The following is an 18,155-nucleotide window of genomic DNA, read 5'->3' as shown; positions in this document are numbered from 1 at the left end:
ATTCTTAGACAATGGGCATGACAGGTTCCTCATGGAGCACCACGGTAATCGTTGGGGCCCTGAATCTTCTCTGTCCCTTTAGATAAAATTTCAGTGCTCTGACCGGACAGAGACCTTTCTTCATCTTCTGGATCTACCAAGTCCGTAAGACTTTTAATAATGAAAGAACGAGGCCACAGATTGACAAGGTCTTGTTCTTCACCAAAAATCCAAAGGTTAATGTGTAACAGCTCAAACTGCAGTTTGGACAGCTATTTGAAGACCACACCCAGGTTCCATGACAAAGTCTTAGTATCTTTAGGTTCCTCTGTATCAAAGGATCTGATAAAATCTGCCAGGTCTTTATTGTTTGACAAATCTACACTTCTATGTTTAAAGACTAAACCCAAGTATAAAAGGAAATCAGAAATTTCCACTATAGATGTCTTAGAAGACAAGTGTTATGCTCCTTGAACCAGGACCAAAAGATTGCCCACTTCGCCTGGTATACTTCACTTGAGGACTTACTTCTGCATTGAGCAATAGCTCTTGCAACTTGGCTTGAAAAGCCTTTCACTCCTAATAGTCATCGGACAGTCTGTATGCGGTCAGGGCCAGAGTGGACAGACCTTGATGGAACCGTCCGAGTCTCAGAAAGTCCACCAGGAGCTCTAGTAGACCTGGAAACCATTCCTGCACTGGCCAGAATGGGGCAATGAGTGTCACGGAAATGTTCTGGTGAGAATGGAACTTGTTTATGACCTCTCTTACCATCTTGAATGGTGGAAAGGCATACAGGTCTTTGTCTGACCAATCTGTGAGCATCACATCTGTTGTTGACGCTTGTGGGTCCAGGGCTGGCAAACAGTAAAGCGGGAGACAGTGGTTCTTTGACGTTGCAAATAGGTCTAGAATCGGTCTGCCCCAGTCTCTACAGATTCGTCCGCTAGGATGTTGAATTTCCACTGTATGAACCTTGTTAGGGTTCTGGTGTGGTTCTGATCTGCCCATAACAGAAGGGCTCTTGCTGCTCTGCAGAGAGAAAACGAGTGCATTTCTCCATGTTTCTTGATGTAAGAGGGCACTGTTGTATTGTCTGAGAGGACAGTTACTACTTTGTTGTGGACAAGATCTGCAAACTCCAACAGCCCCCAGTGGATAGCATTCAATTCTTTCATTTTGATGTGCCACTAGGTCAGGGGCTCAGAGGGGGAAGGGACTTCCCTTCTAACAGCCTGTCTTCTGATCTCCACCATTTCGGATGTCACCTGGAACACAAATGAGTCTGGAAATTGTTTCCTGTTCCAGTTTATCTTTAGGAAGAACTGGAGATTCCTCATATGTAGTCTCCCCAAAGGCACAAACTGTTCTATTGAAGAGAGGGAGCCCAGTAGGCTCATCCACTCCACTCCACAAAGCACTCTTGAAGGGCTAGAAAAAGGTCCACCTTCTGAAGGCATGACCCCACTGAATCTATCCTCATCCCCAATTAGACTAATTCCTGACAAGGGACTAACTTCTCTGTGTGTAACTGAAGAAGACAATCGTCCAGGTAAGGAGAGACTTTTATCCTAACTAGGCGCAGCCATTTTACAATGGGGGCTAAGAAGCGGGTAAACAATTGTGGGGCTGTCGAAAGCCCGAAGCATGGAGATCTGAATGGGTATATATACTCTGTTTCTGAAAACAAATTGAAGCAACTTCTTTCTTTGAGTCTTGGTGAATTGGGACATGGAATTAAGCATCTTCCATATTGATGGACATCATCCAATCCCCTTGACGAATGACTGACAAAACAGTCTGATTCGTTTCCATCTTGAATTTTGTCTTTCGGACAAAAAGATTCACAGTGCTTACATCTAACACGGGCCTCCAGCCACCCAGAGCTTTAAGGAACTCTATGGCCTTTTGCATAAGGGACGAAACTTCTCTTGACAGGGCAATGAATCTTTCTGAATTTTCTGAATAGGCTGTTAAAGCTATTGGAGAGCTGGATAAGAGTGGAATGCTCTTCTCTCAACATTTGACAGGGACCTTTGCCTTGGAGAATCAGCAGAACAAACAGCCACCTACTCTGCAACACATATTGGCACTCACTTTCACCACCTACCTTCTCCATCACCTGTAACATAATTGAAAACTTTTGGTCTACCTGCACTTCGAGGCTGGCAACAGTATCGGAATCAGGTGTAAGGGAGCTAGGGTTAGGATTAGGCTGAACAGATGAGAGAGAAGGTTCATCAGAAGATAAATTAGAGACATTTTCAGCAGGAATATCCTAACTAGCTTCTTACTGTTAGCCCTAGAAGCTGCTTTTCTCTTTTTATCCCTGCTTTTTACTGTTAGCCCTATAAGCTGCTTTTCTCTTTTTATCCCTAACTTAGTTAAGTGACTGGTTAAAGTTTTACAAGCTTTATTATCCCACTGATCATATTCCATACAAGTCAAATTAGGAGAGCAAGTTTGACCCCTACAGTTGGTGCTTGTTTATTTGTTTGTATGGTGTTTTTACATTGCATGGAACCAGCGGTTATTCAACAACGGGACCAACGGCTTTACGTGACTTCCGAACCACGTCGAGAGTGAACTTCTATCACCGGAAATACACATCTCTCACTCCTCAATGGAATGGCCGAGAATCGAACCCCCGACCACCGAGGTGGGACGCCAACACCATACCAACCACGCCACTGAGGCATTCCTACAGTTGGTGCAAACTGAATGTGGATTGTAACACTAATAAGGCTTGTACCTTGAGAACTAGTATTGGACATGCCAAATTAATAACAAACTCACAAATAAGGTTTAATTCAAAGGCAAAATTTACTATTTCAACAATTAATTCCAGTTTATAGCTAAATATTGCCGAAGTGGCTACCAAAATATCGGAGTACTTTACCAAAACCTCCAAGTCATCAACCAAAAGTAAACAAATTTCAAAAAAATTTTGCTGCTGCTGAACACTCCTGATAGTACCAGCTGGCAGAAACAACCGAGTTTCAGTGGAGTTGGTTCCACTCTCCCCCAGTAGTGGGCAGCGAGGTATCGCCTGGCCAAAATAATAAAGTGCTACTGCAAATTTCAAACTTCAAGCTGCCGAACAGATAGAAACTATAGCTATGTAACTACCTGGCAAGATGCATACATAAAAACCTCTCAGTTGCACTATGAAATAATTGTTAGAGAGGGCAGAAAGTCAAATGAAAGAGAATGTGAATGGATATACAATAAAAGAAATGAAAGAAGTTGTAGCTAGAGGCTAAAGGGATGCTGTAAAGACCCTCAGTAATGCCTAAACCACAGGAGGTGCATAATCTAAATTCTCCTGCTACAAAGTGCCATAGCATTATTAAATGATTAACTGCACAAGTCTCATTCTATGTAATGTGACAGCATTTCTATAATTATAGCTTTACAATCTAAAATAAACCTACTGACTTACAAGAAAAATTTTCTACAACACATTTAAATAAGTTTACCTTCTACAACACATTTAAATAAGTTTACCTTATACTGTAATGTGTCTACAAGGCTTTTAACAAATGCTTTCTATACAGTACACTGATATATCACAGCCAAAAAATCTGAATATTAAAAAAACTGAAAAATTTTCCTAAGAAAATAATATTCATGAAAATGTTAATAAATAATCAAAACATTTACATAAAAGCTGTCCTTCCAATTCAAAGCCAGAGAAGGAAGCAACACAACTGTAAAACATGTTATTGTTATAATACAATTAAGTTTGTTCATACTTACCTGGCAGATATATATATAGCTGTATTCTCTGAAGTCCGACAGAATTTCAAAATTCGCGGCACACGCAGTGGGCGGCCAGGTGGTAGTACCCATTCCCGCCGTGGGAGGCGGATATCAGGAACTATTCCCATTTTCTATTCATATTTTATCAGTGCCACTGTCTCCTGAGGGGAGGTGGGTGGGCACTTTAATTATATATATCTGCCAGGTAAGTATGAACAAACTTAATTGTATTATAACAATAACATTTTGTTCATGAAACTTACCTGACAGATATATATATAGCTGAATCCCACCTTCGGATGGTGGGAAGAGACAGAATAAGATTTTTTGGGAAACTAAATTAAGTAGATGATATACATCTTGGTTCCTCACCTGTTAGCATAGCCGACTTCGTGATTACTGTCACCAAAGTCTGCTTCTGCGTTACTAGAGTTGCCAGCGAGGTAGAGACCTGTAATGCTGGTGCGCTCTAGATGATCTGTCAACGGGGGCGTGACCACAATGTGGCTAGACCATATGACCATACTTCTGAGGGCACCGAAGCTAAAACCACCACCTGACCTAACCTATCAAAGTTAGTTCCATAACTTCTAGGCTAAAGAAAAGGAACGCGCCTCAAGCGACCAACCCTTCAAAGTTAAAAGCACACCTATCCCTTTTCTATAGGATAGGATTCGTGTTGCTTCCTGCCCCCAATAATATATCTACAGATATGTATGGTCCTAGCGACTTACGGATCTGAAATGTCGTCTTCACATCCCGTCGGGAGTGTGAAGCGAACACAAAGTTGCTTCGCTAAAGCGTGGCACTCAGGATGTTACTGAGTGTCATGCTCTGTTGAAATGCTTCCGAGGCCGCGCCCTCACCTCTTGAGCATTCATATTAAGAAAAAATCTCAAATCTTTATGCAAACATAATGAATGAGACCTGCTTACAAGAACTCCTTGGCTATAATGCCAGGGTGTTCTTGGACATGAACCAGTCTTGTCTTTTTACGGAACACCGCAGATTGTCGGGAGTGTGAAGCGAACACAGAGTTGCTTCGCTAAAGCGTGGCACTCAGGATGTTACTGAGTGTCATGCTCTGTTGAAAATGCTTCCGAGGCCGCGCCCTCACCTCTTGAGCATTCATGTTAAGAAAAAATCTCAAATCTTTATGCAAACATAATGAATGAGACCTCTTAAAAGAACTCCTTGGCTATAATGCCAGGGTGTTCTTGGACATGAACCAGTCTGGTCTTTTTACGGAACACCGCAGATTGTCTGTTGACCTTGACTTTCTATAGTTTTATCAAGATAAAACTTGAGAGACCCTACAGGGCACAGGACTCTCTAATGCCCTTGCCCAATAATTTGTGCCATACCCTTGGTCTCCAAGCCTTCGGGTCAAGGGTTAGACAGGTTTTCGTTCTTATCAAGAACGGAAGGCTTAGAGGACAGACCGCATTATGTCCTTTAAAGCCAAAACCTCTGATGATGGCTAAAACCTCACTAACCCTCTTTGCCGTGGCTAGAGCGGTTAGAATATTAGCCTTTCTGGTCACGTGTATTAAGTTCGCAGAAAGGATAGGTTCGAAATGCTTTTGGCATCAGAAACTCAGACTACGTCTAAGTTCCATGCCGGAACCTTTGATCCAGAGAATTTCAAGATCTCCACAGACCTCAAAGATCGTGAAGCTTTGTTGTTTGACAGAACCGAATCTCTGAGCCTAGAGGCCGTCAACAACATATTTGCATATTCTACAATAGTTAGGACTTCTAGCTTATCTCATACTTCAGACGGAAAGATAGAACCATAAGGAAATTCACAGAGGTCGAGGTGGAGGAACAGTCATTTCCCTTCACTATCTCTAGAAACGGCCTCCTCCGATTGAACACTGAAAATAGGCAGCACTGCTTTGCCTTGGCCAAGAGACTGCCATTACTCTTGAAGATCTTATCGCTATGTACCGTTGAAGACGAAGGTAGATATTGAATGCAACCTACGTCTTCACAGACGAATCGAGAGAAGGATTCTCAAGATTCTGAACCTGTGCTTACAAATGACTGAAAACGCTAACCGCTATTTCATTGCTGTCCGTAGTTGCAATGAAAGCGGGGCGTTCTTCAGTAATGAAAACACAGGGGAAAGCCGCCTGAAGAACTGCTTCTCATGGGCTGAACATTTGGAAGTAGAGCTGTCAGGTCGGAGAGTAGGCGATGTCTTTTGACATATCTGTTAATTCGGGTTGAACAATGAACAATTGTACACCTACGAATATGAGATATTTTAAAAACAAACTCAGATGTCTGCAAAATCATTCGCATTATCGCAGTGCGATGCAGCGGGAGACTTGTACAGACTTCTGTTACCGTGCGGTAAACAGTAAAATGAAAGAGTCTAAGAGATATCTCTGTTGAAAATTCTCGCAATATCGAAGGCGATGGAATCTATCGTCACAGCAGTAGATGGTCCTTCATAATTGCGAGAATCCCCGTTAATCAGAGACCTAAGTCCATGATTGTTGGGCAGAGATACGGTTCGGTAGTCAATCAAAGCAGGGGAGAGAGAGAGACATAAACAACCGTGCATCTCGGAGGCCCAGCCGATACTGAGCTGCTATCAGGCAGTTCAATACGCAGTAGCTGAGCCTGAGCTCCCGCTGACTCGTCATCCTGAGTTGCCAGGTAATCCATATTCCCCAAAGGAATGCGTTCGGCTAGAACCACCGAGCATAAAAGATATGCTCGAGCAATTATATTTAGGCGAAACGAATTTCGGTAAATATAAAAGTTGAAATGTTGTCGTCGTGACAAAACCATAGTATATAAAATTGAAACAAACTCCTGGGAGGTTGCAGGCAACCCCGAGTTGCAGTTCAATTAGAATACTTCTCGTCTAAGTCGCAATCCGTAGAATAACTAGGATATGCGCCTACCCCTCGGACAATTCAACTGCTTAGTAGAATCATGTCGCGAGGTTAATATACGTAGTATATTTATAGGATTCTGAACAACGATCTCCATCCTAAATTCTTTCCTTCAAGAAAACAAAATAAGGATTGGAGATCGACCACCTTCAATCTCTATCAAAGAGAGTGAAGGAGAAGTCTTCCTCGAAGGAAAGCTTCAATGGTGAACAGAATACTATCTGCCTGAGTTGCCAGCTACTCCCTTTACGAAGGAATATGTATGGTGTTATCGAGCAAAAGGAAACTCTCAAGCAGGCCTATTTAAACGAAACAGAATTCGCTAAATACAGAAGCTGAGTTGGTGTTGTCGTAACAATACCTGAAGAGTTGTTCTTACTCCGAAAACTCTTGGAAGGTTGAAGGGAGTGTCAAATAAATACATTAGAACAACAGTTCTTTCGGCTTCTATCCGCAGAGGTAAATATGATATGCGTATAATGACTTGGGACCCATGCGTTAGCAAAATGACGCAAAGATAAACTACGTAAGTATTGTAGTAATTTGAACATCAAATTCTCTACTACATCTTTCCTCGACGAGGAAGAGAGAAAGAAAGGAAAACGACTGTCCACGTTCTAATGAATGAGACTTTTTAAAAGAACTCCTTGACTCTTTGCCAAGACTCTTTGCCAAGAAAAGGGAGTAATATTCGAATAGAGATCATCAAGAGAGAACCGAGGATCGAAAAGGACCGTTCAATGTTCTTATGATATTGGACATAAGACTTCCTGGATCTAGTCTACAAGTCTTTTTCTTACTCCCCAGATGAGCCTCTGAAAATGAATGAGAGCTCTTCCGAAATTTGTTAATGAGTTTATCCGCTTAAACGATAAAAACGTTAAAATCTATGTCAATGAGAACTACCCCATTTATGAGGGGTCCCCCACTTAAATGACAAAACGTTTAGTATCTTGACAATGGGGAAAACGTCCTGACTTGACAAAACTATTAGCACTTTGCTAATAGGGGAAAACCCTTTAACATGACCGAAAGTCACCCAGGAATCCGAGTATATAATCATCCCGATTCTCAGAGAAATCGATGAAGAGGAAAGATCGAAGAAAAATTCGGGTATGTCTCTCCGCTAACTCCGAATCCTTTTTTAAAAATTTCTGTAAAGGAATGTCCTGTGGAGAGTCCTGAAAAAACCTCCTCTTGACGAGCGTTTAGAAAGCGTCAAGCGTCCTAAGAAACGTCCTGAACAGCAAATAAGACGCCTTCAACAAGTCTTTTCTCTCGCAAAGCGTCCTGCCGAGCTTCCACCGAAGCGTCCTGGCGAATGTCCACAAAAGCGTCCTGCCGAGCGTCCTCAAAAGCGTCCTGCTTAGCGTCCTGGAAAGCGTCCTGCTGAGTGTCCTCAAAAAACGTCCTGCTGAGCGTCCTCAAAAAACGTCCTGCTTAGCTGCGAGCGTGTCTGAGCAGAGAACACCAAGTCTTCTGAACGACGTTTCAGAGAGGATCTCGTTGAGCGCCCTGATGCATGCAAAGCCCGCCAAGAGGCGTCCTGGCGAGCGACCTTGCCAACATCTCAATGTTATGACGAACCGCGTTTTGCGTATGACGTTGAATATTTTCAAGGGACGTCCTCATGCGAGTCTCCATGGAGAACCGCACGCTGCTCCTGAAGTGTGTGAACACTAAAGGAAGACGTATGGCTTTCGTCTTCAAGACTGGCCTTAAAGACCTTCATACCTTCTTACAAAGACAGTGGCCGCCTGTGCGACAACTTGCGTCTTAGTAATGCAAAAGAACATCTCCAGAAACGCACTCAGCAAAGGAACGCCGAGCGTCCGAAAGACACCCTCGCAAGGTGCTTGCCGAGCGTCCTGGAGAATGTCTCTACTTATAGGACGTCGAGCACCTCCAAAAGCTTCCTCACGTCTAAATTGCCCTTCTTATGCCGAACCAGAAACATAAGTTGTTTGGACTGTGCAAAAGCAGCTTGCCGGCCGTCAAACTTATCAGCTTGCTTCTTCGAAGTAAAGCGAACGTTACATAACGTATACGGAGCGCCATGAAGAGAGGAGACGAATACTGAGTTGCTCCTCCAAAAGGTGGAATCAAGAATGTCCTTGATTACCAAATTCTTTTGGAATGCTAGCGAGGTTGAAACAGCTCTAACTTCATGAGCGTTCACTCGCAGGAGGCTCAAATCACTCTTCTGGCAAGATGAATGAGCCTCCTTAATATGTCCCTTAGGAAAAGAGCCAGTGCATTCTTCGAAAAGGGTAAATGTGGTCTCTTCCTGAGCACCATAAATTACCCGAAGGAGCTCTTACTTCCTTCGTTTATGTAAATAAAATTCGAGAGCCCTGACAGGGCATAGGACTCCTTCATCCTCTCGTGACGAGAGAGAGGACGTGAAGCGTCCTCTTCTCTAAAGCTTCTTTAGGGGGCGCGAGTCCTTCCGAGAGCTCCAACCCCTGTGTGGGGAGGACGCCTCGGAGGACGAGAAGCAATCCTTCAAGATTCGTGCACGTGCTCGATCTTCGGCAGCCTGGGAAGCGACAACAGGACTGCCGAAAGGAAGCCAGATCAGCATGAAAAACCTGTAACCCTCCTTCGGCTTTTGACATGCCCTCTCCCTGGTTTCCTGGGAGTCCGACAGAGGTCTAGCCTAGAGGCGTTACGGGGCCGATCTGACGTTCCCTTCCTGACGAGAGAGAGGACGTGAAGCGTCCCCTTCTCTAAAGCTTCTTAGAGGGCGCGAGTCCTTCCGAGAGCTCCAACCCTTGCGCAGGGGAGGAACGCCTCGGAGGACGAGAAGCAATCCTTCAAGATTCGTGCACGTGCACGATCTTTAGCAGCCTGGGAAGCGTCAACAGGGCCTGCCGAAGGGACGCCAGATCGGTGGGGAGCCCCCGTAACCCTCTTGCAGCTTTCGACATGCCCTCTCCCTGAGTCCTGGGAGTCCGACAGAGGTCCAGGCCTAGAGGCATTATGGGGCCGATCTGACGCCCCCTCCACAACACAAGGGGCACTACACTTCACAACACTGATTGGAGAGCGAGCACTTTAGTCTAAGATTACTTGATGTAATCCTCTAGCAGACACTTCTTCTAGGCCCGTAAGCCATACCACAGGGTTAGGCAAAATAAAATCTACAGGAGTTAGAAGGTTCATTATTTCTAACTTCTGTTTACTGTGGAGGAAAACTCCTGATTCTAACACGCTCTAAAATGCGTACATGAATCCTCCTTCTTCCGTAATCAGTCACACATTACACTAATTACATTGAACTTATGCAAAGAAAACATGTAAACGTCATATATACTAAGCGAGTGTCTACCGAAAGTTCCGGTAGCCTCACCTTACCATGCAGACAACAAAGTCTGAAACTAGCTAACTAGCTTCAGACATCAAATGCAATGAAAAAATTTACGGATAGCGTATGCCTAGCCACAAATCCAAGTTAATAATCGAAAGAATAATTAGGATACTTAAGCGGCTAATGAAGTTTCAAAATCCTAGGCTGGAGGTCTGTAAACAGTTGTTTACCGACGGCGACAGAAAAAATATGAATAGAAAATGGAATAGTCCTGATATCCGCCTCCCACGGCGGGAATGGGTACTACCACCTGGCCGCCCACTGCGTGTGCCGCGAATTTTGAAATTCTGTCGGACTTCAGAGAATACAGCTATATATATATCTATCAGGTAAGTTTCATGAACAAAACTTACTGTACGATGAACTTCTGCACCAATACGGATCTCTCTATACATGTCGTCGTAGGACATCTCCAAAGCTTTCTTCTCGGGCGACGTCATTCGATTTATGGCAGTGGTATCATTCTGGTCTATTTTGTACTCGCAAATTTCACCAATTGGGTAATTAGCTGGAAATAAAATGAATGTAGGTGTGAATATCACACAAAAAATCACTTGGTGCAAAACAAAGCTATTATAATGAAATCTCATACTGTATATCATAATGCTTTACTTTAAAAATACAAAAATAATTTCTGAAAATTGTTTCACAATCATTCAAAGTAATCAGAATGGTAGTTGGAGTATAAAACCTAAGCCAAAGGCCAAGTGCTGGGACCTAAGAGGTCCTTCAGCACTGAAAGGTTTTAAAGGTGTAACTGGAGGAAAACCTCACAGTTGCGCTGTGACTCAATTGTTAGTAAGAGATAGAATATGAGCTGAGGTACAGTAAGAGGAATCAGAAGAGATGCAGCTAGGGGTTGAAGGGAGAATGGCAAGAACCTCAGTACTGCTCAAAGTGCACCACACGAGGTACACTGATGGCACTAACACCCTACAAGGATCAGAAAGGTAGCATGTATTACTGTATCATGTAGACCAGTCAAGAATTCACATATGTGTACACAGCAACCAACAGAAGAGAATTCACAAGACGTTTAATCCATCAATGGCATACGGTATTTGGTGTGAAAATGATGATGAAAGAATTAGTTACTATACTCTGCAAACAAAAATATGATGATGAACAGTAATAGTCACCATACTGTGTGTGAAAAAATGACAATGAACACAAGTAAAATGATGATGATGATGAACAAAAGTAGTCACAATATTGTGTGTGAAGAATATGATGAATGGCAGTTGTCACCAAACTCTATGGAATATGATGATGAATGGAAGTCGTCATCATACTCTATGGAATATGATGATGAATTGAAGTCGTCACCATACTCTTCTGATGTCGAACAGAAGTAGACACAAAAGAAAATAAATAAATAAATAAAATAAATAACAAAAAACCTAGAATCAAAACATACAATCCCGATAGAGGTCAACGATGGGTATCGAAGGAGGATCAGTTTGCTGCACAGTGAGTACACTGCTGTTTGCACTTCCATCTCCACCTGCACCTGCTGGCTTCTTCTTCTTTTTCTTGTTTTTCTTCTTCTTCGCAGCCGCTTCTGCTGTTTCCTCTCCATCATCTCCACCTTCCTGTTGCAACAGACAAAAAATCAGTGTTACTTTCGCTTGTTATCTATGTGTCACATACTCCAAGGTGTTAGTACTAAACATTGGGTTTAGCACTAGCCCTCGGGATGAAAGTATCAAATACGTACACCCATTTCTATACCGAGTGGTCGATAAATATATTAATAATCGATATTTTTGTGGGGACTCCCTCGGAGTAGGTAATGCCTAGATAGCAAGCCAAAGTAGCCCAAAAAATTTTCCCTAGAATGCCATGTCACCAGACCTTAAATTCCTAACCTATCTTAGGGCGCTGTGCCCCGACCTGGCCAGGGACTTCACCCATGCAGCCCCCTCACATAACACTGAATATCCGTTTCACTACTCTGCATACTACCCAATTAGGCTAGACAATGAAAACATTCCTTTCAATACATATAACTTGAAAATCTACCATTCCTGAGGTTAAGCATAACATTTCCACAAAACTCTTTAAAATAAGCTTTATTTTCAAAATACTCAAAACAAATAATATAATCCATAAAAAATCTGCTCCATTTTCAATATAAGCATACTTACAAAAAATAACATAGTATTGGACTATATTGTAATTAACTCTAGTAAATTCACAATTTTTTAAAGTAATTGTATTTTTCCTAACTATACAAACCGGAGGTCTTTTACATAAGGAATTACTTTCAGCGGAGGCTGGAATACGGCCGTTAAATTCTTGAACAAGGTGGTTAGGCAGTAACTACCACTTTGCCTTTCCGCCCAGGTTTCAGATTGAGGGGTGGCATGAAGTGGGCATTAACATAAAGGACCTAAGGTTTGTATAGTTAAGAAAAATACAAGTTACTCTCAAAAATTGTGATTTGTTCCTACACGAAATACAAACCTGGGTCCCTTACATATATGGAAGACTCACTGATTGGTGGGAGGAATGTGAGTGAGCTTCTAGAACTGACCGAGTCCTGCACACCTGGGCTATTCCTCCTGATCGTAAGAGCGACAAATTGATCGGAGTATAGGAGCTGGATAATCAGAGTCAGACTTCTGGGCCTTTTCAAAATGAGTGAGGAATCGTAACTCATCCGAAAGGGGCTGGGAAGAATATTTAGAGTCGGAGGTATTAATGCAAAGTTCTGGGAAGGGTTTGCCTTATTGCCAGTCTCCTTCCTCCCCTTGCTAGAGGAAGGAATAGGATTGCTTCTATGATTCTGATAAGAAAAATAGAAAGGAAACTTGATACGCAAGCTTACCGCATCAATCGCCCGCCCAGCCAGTGTAAGTTCGAGTCCTATCTTCAACCTCAAGGAAGAGGAGTAGAAGGACGAAGAGGGGAAATTGGAGAGGCCAGTCATTCTTGCATCCTTCTTACCTCTAGAACCGCACACCATAGGCGAGATGCAACTTGTCCTCTTGAAGGAGCCGGGTAAGCAAACACTAATTGTGAGCATCCACTACTGGTCCAAGAGAAAGATTTTCCAAGGACCTGTGGGCAGACCCGAAGAATGAAAGATAAAAGTGTTCCAACATATTCCTCGCAGTGATGGAATGTAGCCTACCCATCCACTGGCACTGCTGTGGACGTATCCAACTGCAGAGGAGTTTCTCACGATCTCGTAAGACGGAGAAAGACGTGTCATAGGCACTTAAATCAGCAGTGATAAAGGTATCGACACTCAATGAAGGGTGTCGATCCTTCGCAGGTACAGCAGCACACCAATAGGACAAAGTAATGACTAATCTGGATCAACCAATACAAAGTCCACAACAGAGGAGATCATGAAGGATTCGGACTCATCAACAGAAGCAGAGTGATTGCACATCAGTGTCCGAGACGTAGTCACGACATGACACCTACCACTTGAAAGGTGATGTTGAGAATGAACCAACAAATTGTCTATCTTGTTTGCCAACGATATTGAGAGAAGAGATGATTCTCGTGAGGCATGCATGCATTACAAAAGTCAAATGCACTCTAGAGACTGAGGTCCCTGTGATGGCAAGACAGAAGTTTCTCATCAGTAGTTGAATCTCAACCAAGGAGAAACAATACTACATTAACTTAGTGAATGCCTAAGGTGAATGTGGACCTATGTCTTCACAGCTGAATCGAGAGAAGTAAACTCACAATTCTGATCATAGCAAAAGTCCCGTCAATGACACCAACCAGTGAAGACAGCTCTAATCCCTGCTGTTTTACAGGACTGAAAAAGTTATTCCGCTATTTCATTGTTCTTCGATGAGAAAGTCTGAGCTTGTAATGAAAGCAGAGAGTCTTTCAGTAATGAAAACAAAGGGATTGTGCTGCCTGAAGAACCACTTCTTGTGGGTTGGATCAGGGAGGAGTTTTTTATTTACTTTGGAAGCAGAGCTAGTCGGGCAGGGAACGGGAAGTCTTCCGTTATTAGTTTTCAACTCGTGGTGAACAAAGAATAATTCAACACCTTACTAATTAGAAAAAGCATATTAGAAGACAAAACTGAATTTGTCTGAAGAAAATCATTCTGCATCATCACAGCGGCCAATGGGGCAGGTGCGATGGAACAGAAGACTAGGCTACAGACTTCTGTTACACCGTGGGGTAAACAGAAAAATGATAATGAGTCTAATGAGATATATCTGTCTGAAAATTCTATCAATGGCAAATTTGGAGCATGAGACATGCGCCTTATGCGCAAATCCTGAGCCAACCAGAGACCTACGCCTGTGATTGCCGGGCAGAGATTCAAATTGGTAGTTAATCCTTGACAAGAGAAGAAACAATCCTAAAACAAACAGAATCTCGGAGAGAGAGAGAGCAGTATTCTGCCACTCACTCAACTCATTCTGAATTGGCTGGTAGTGCATTCCATGATGGAATGCGCTTGGCTAGAACCGTCGAGCACAAAAAAGATACACTCGACCATCTGCATTTTAACAGAAATGGGAAGGAAGAAAACCCTCTTGTTCGGTGATAATGAAAATGCTGTGGTGTGGGAAACAATACTACTAATTATCTCAAAATCAAAACCAGAAACTCTTGAGAGGCCCAAAAAGCTGTCCTGAGTTTCAGGATAATTAAGAGAAGGTACTATTCGTCTTAGTCACATACCAGAAGAATTAACTTACAAGTATACGCCTATAACTCGGATGATGCAACTGATAACAGAAGCATGTCGCGAGAGAAATATACTACTAGTATATTTGTAGGTTTCTGTAAATCGCGCTCCAGCCTAATTCTTCTTCATTCAAGAGACAAGAATAAGGACTGGGGGCCCCTTCATTCTCTAATGAAGAAAGCAATGGTGAAGTTGTCCCAAAGGGATACTTTTAAGGTGATAAGAGGATACTGAAGACAACTAGTTCTAGCTGAACTGGTTGTTCCCAAAACAGTAGCACTGGAGAGGCGTTCAAACCTCTCGGTGCTATCCATCCTGAATAGATTGACGTATGTTCAGTAAGATCCTAAGATTCGAACTCTGAGGAGTAGACTCCATAGAATTCCTCTCATATTTCCTTGTTCATTCTGGGTAACCAGGAAGTGGAGTGCGACGTTCTCACACTTAAATGAAGCATTCATTTCCTACAACCGTTTCATTCGCTCGAACGTGAGCTAAAGTTAACTGGAGTTAAATGCAGTAAGAGATGGCGAGAACTTGCCATGTCTTGCTATGCATCTGTCTTCGTGATTGAACCTCAAGAAAAAGGACTACACAGAGGACCTACTCCTATCTCCTTCAGACGCCTTGTCCCGAGGAACAGCGACATCAATCTTGGCACCTAAAGAATAGCCATTCCTGGCTTTCACAGGTAGGTCCAAGACACCAACGCAGCTCGGTCCCTTCTCTCGCCCTGCACCACTATCATGATGGAGAGAAGACTACCTATCGCTCACTGACTGTGGATGTACGACCTACCTTGGAGGTTGTACACTCGGAGAGACCCGTATACAAGTACCCGACGCAGCCCCAGTTCCATGAGCAGTGCCCTTGGAACCAGAGACAGGAGAATGAACTTGGGTTCGAACTCCTGGGGCTCCGAGACACTATATTTTGGGGATAGCGTCCAGTTTCCCGCTCCAGAAGGAACAGGTGAGCGGAAAAGACAGCCAATTGTTCCCTCCCCAAGGAAAGGAGGCAGACCCTAGAAGTCTCACCTCTTAGGGGGCAGAGAATTACCTTCCTCTTCTTAGGTCGTGGAAGCCTTCGAAGAGGGAGGTTAGGAGGCATCAGATGACGAAGACGAAAGACGATGACCCCGGTGAAAAACTCGCTGCAACATGGGAAGGGAGGGTGCTATGTCATGGCAAGGAACTGCACTGAACAAGAGCAGAGTTCATTCGCTAGAGCCGAGCCCTCAGCTCGGCAGAGCTGTCTGGTTGAGCCAAGTAGATCACCACTACATAATTATGAATGGTAATAGTCAACAAAGAACTATCAGTTCTTTCCCAATTAACTGATCTCCTTCGAGGTCGAAGCTCCAAGAAGAAGACTAAAGAGGGATTCTGTGTCTACTGTCCTAAGTGTTCGGACCCTAAGGTCCAAGACACGAGGATGGTACTTGACCGTTCACCTATACGGTGTTGCATGCAGCTCCAAGCTGTGTATAACTCCAAACCAGAGAAGAGTGAACTCATCCGTGAAGGTAAAGGCTCGTTTCGTTATCCAAGCACTCGTGATATTGAGCACTAGAATTTGTAAGAAGTCCTACACTCAGCGAGAAAACCCGACTCTTGTAAGACAATAATTACCAGGAATGCCCATTGCCCGAGTGTTTGAAAATCACAGAAAACCAAATCACTCTGTGAACGCCAGAAATTCCAAGGAATTTAATGGCTTAGCAAGACTCCCGATTTTCGTAATAACAGTTACCAGGATGTCTGTCTCGCCCGAGTGTTTGGAAATTATAGAAAAACATAACACTCTTGAGAATGCCAGAAATTCAAAGGAATTCGAGCATTCAACAAGATTCCCAGGTATTGTAGAAACAATTATCAGGAATTCTTGTCTTGCCTGAGCATTTCCATATCATAGAAGACCAAAACACTCGGAGAGTGCTAGAAATTTTAAAGAATTTACGTGCCCAGCGAGACCCCCAAATTTCATCAAACGATCATCGGGGTGGGGCCCCTCCTCGACTCCAGTAGAAATTGAGGAGGAACGGGCATAAAAACCAGTCCTACATGCAAGCATTTAAGACTGGAATGCGAGTACAATTCAATAGAATATACACTTGAGGCTCCAAAAACTCAAGAACCCATACGGGACTACAAATTGAAATCCGCCCAATGACAGAAAAGTCAGGGAGAACATAGTCTCCAGATTTGAGAGATCCTTCCTCAACGACGTGGACATACGTCCGGTGGGACCCTAAGATCCTTCCAAAAATGTAGTCCCCCAACGCTGAATCCTATGGAGAGCACTCTGCAGGATCCCTCCTATTCACCTCGCCCCCCCAGTGTAGCCATAGGAAGTAGAGAGAATAGGTGAGGAAGATCGGACTCTCGCTCATCTTGCTAGCAGAACTAGCAGAAGAAGCAAGTCATGAGCAGCCATCAACTTGCAGTGATGGATGCAACGCGAGTCTAGGAAAACATTAAAGTCCTGGAGAAATGCTTTCCCGAGGAGGGTTACCAAACTCTCACACAGCAGGAGACACGTTCGCCACCACCGAGACCGGCATGACCGCCGTCTAGGTGGGGTTGAGCGTGCACCTGACTGGAGAGGGCTGGTACTGTCCTCCAATGCGTCCAAGTCCTCGCCGAGGCCGAAACCTTTCAAGAGAACCAAATGGGGACCCCCTACCAGTCTTACTGCGTGCATGGTCCTGTGGGACCATCAGGTCAACCCTGAGTACCAAGCAATCACCGAGAGTGATCACCGGCAAGGCGTGAGTCACCTAGTTAACTAGCGAATGAGCACCCAACACGGAACTAGTCTTAAGGGTAGAACCTCTAGGACTAGCAGCAGAAGTGCGAACCGAAGTTTGTGCTTCTACAGCTCCCGACACGCTAGGCCCTATGGAAAGCATGACGGCTCCTGTTCCCGAAGGAACGGGTGAGCCAGTGGAAGACCCAACTGAGGAGGCAGACCATTAGAAGTCCCGTAACAAAGACTTCTCAGGGAGGGAGATTACCTTCTTCTTCAGCAGGGAGCCTTAGAAGTCGAAGGGGTGGAGAGGATGAGGTACATTTACCAGCAGGAATAGAGTAAACATTCACAGGGCAGCGGCGAGTGACGAAACTCCAGGATAGCAGCAGCAAACGAATATGATTTCCAGCAGGGGAACAGTAAACACACTCAAGGACCAATATCACAGCACGCTATAAGTCACAGGTACAATTCCAAGGTTAGGATAGTCAACATGAAGAGATATCCAACTATCTACTGCTGTAATCAACTATCACTACTGTTAGCCTATAAAAGAAAGAAAATATGATTTAAAAAAAAATAAGGATACTACTCTCCCATCCAAGGGCACCGCCCTCCGAAATGAGAGGAAATACCTCAAACACCAACACAAATCGTCCCTCCTCTATCTTCATCCGATAAGCTAGCAAAAGGACAAAGAGAAGAAGAA

At 43.6% G+C, this 18,155-nt stretch overlaps 1 protein-coding gene across 1 annotated transcript in view; it reads right to left on the bottom strand.

Annotated features, from left to right (window-relative positions):
- Positions 1 to 18,155, bottom strand: part of LOC135199395 (methionine aminopeptidase 2-like) — a 37,194-nt gene that overhangs the window by 13,058 nt on the left and 5,981 nt on the right. The window contains exons 3-4 of the mRNA XM_064227388.1: positions 11,438 to 11,612; positions 10,374 to 10,528 (exon numbers count right to left, since the gene is read on the bottom strand). Coding sequence (XP_064083458.1) covers positions 10,374 to 10,528; positions 11,438 to 11,612 — 330 coding nt within the window. The remainder of the gene's footprint in view (positions 1 to 10,373; positions 10,529 to 11,437; positions 11,613 to 18,155) is intronic.

Source organism: Macrobrachium nipponense, chromosome 25, assembly GCF_015104395.2.
Source record: "Macrobrachium nipponense isolate FS-2020 chromosome 25, ASM1510439v2, whole genome shotgun sequence".
NCBI classification, from domain to species: Eukaryota; Metazoa; Arthropoda; class Malacostraca; order Decapoda; family Palaemonidae; genus Macrobrachium; species Macrobrachium nipponense.
This window is presented reverse-complemented; position numbering and strand designations above follow the sequence as displayed.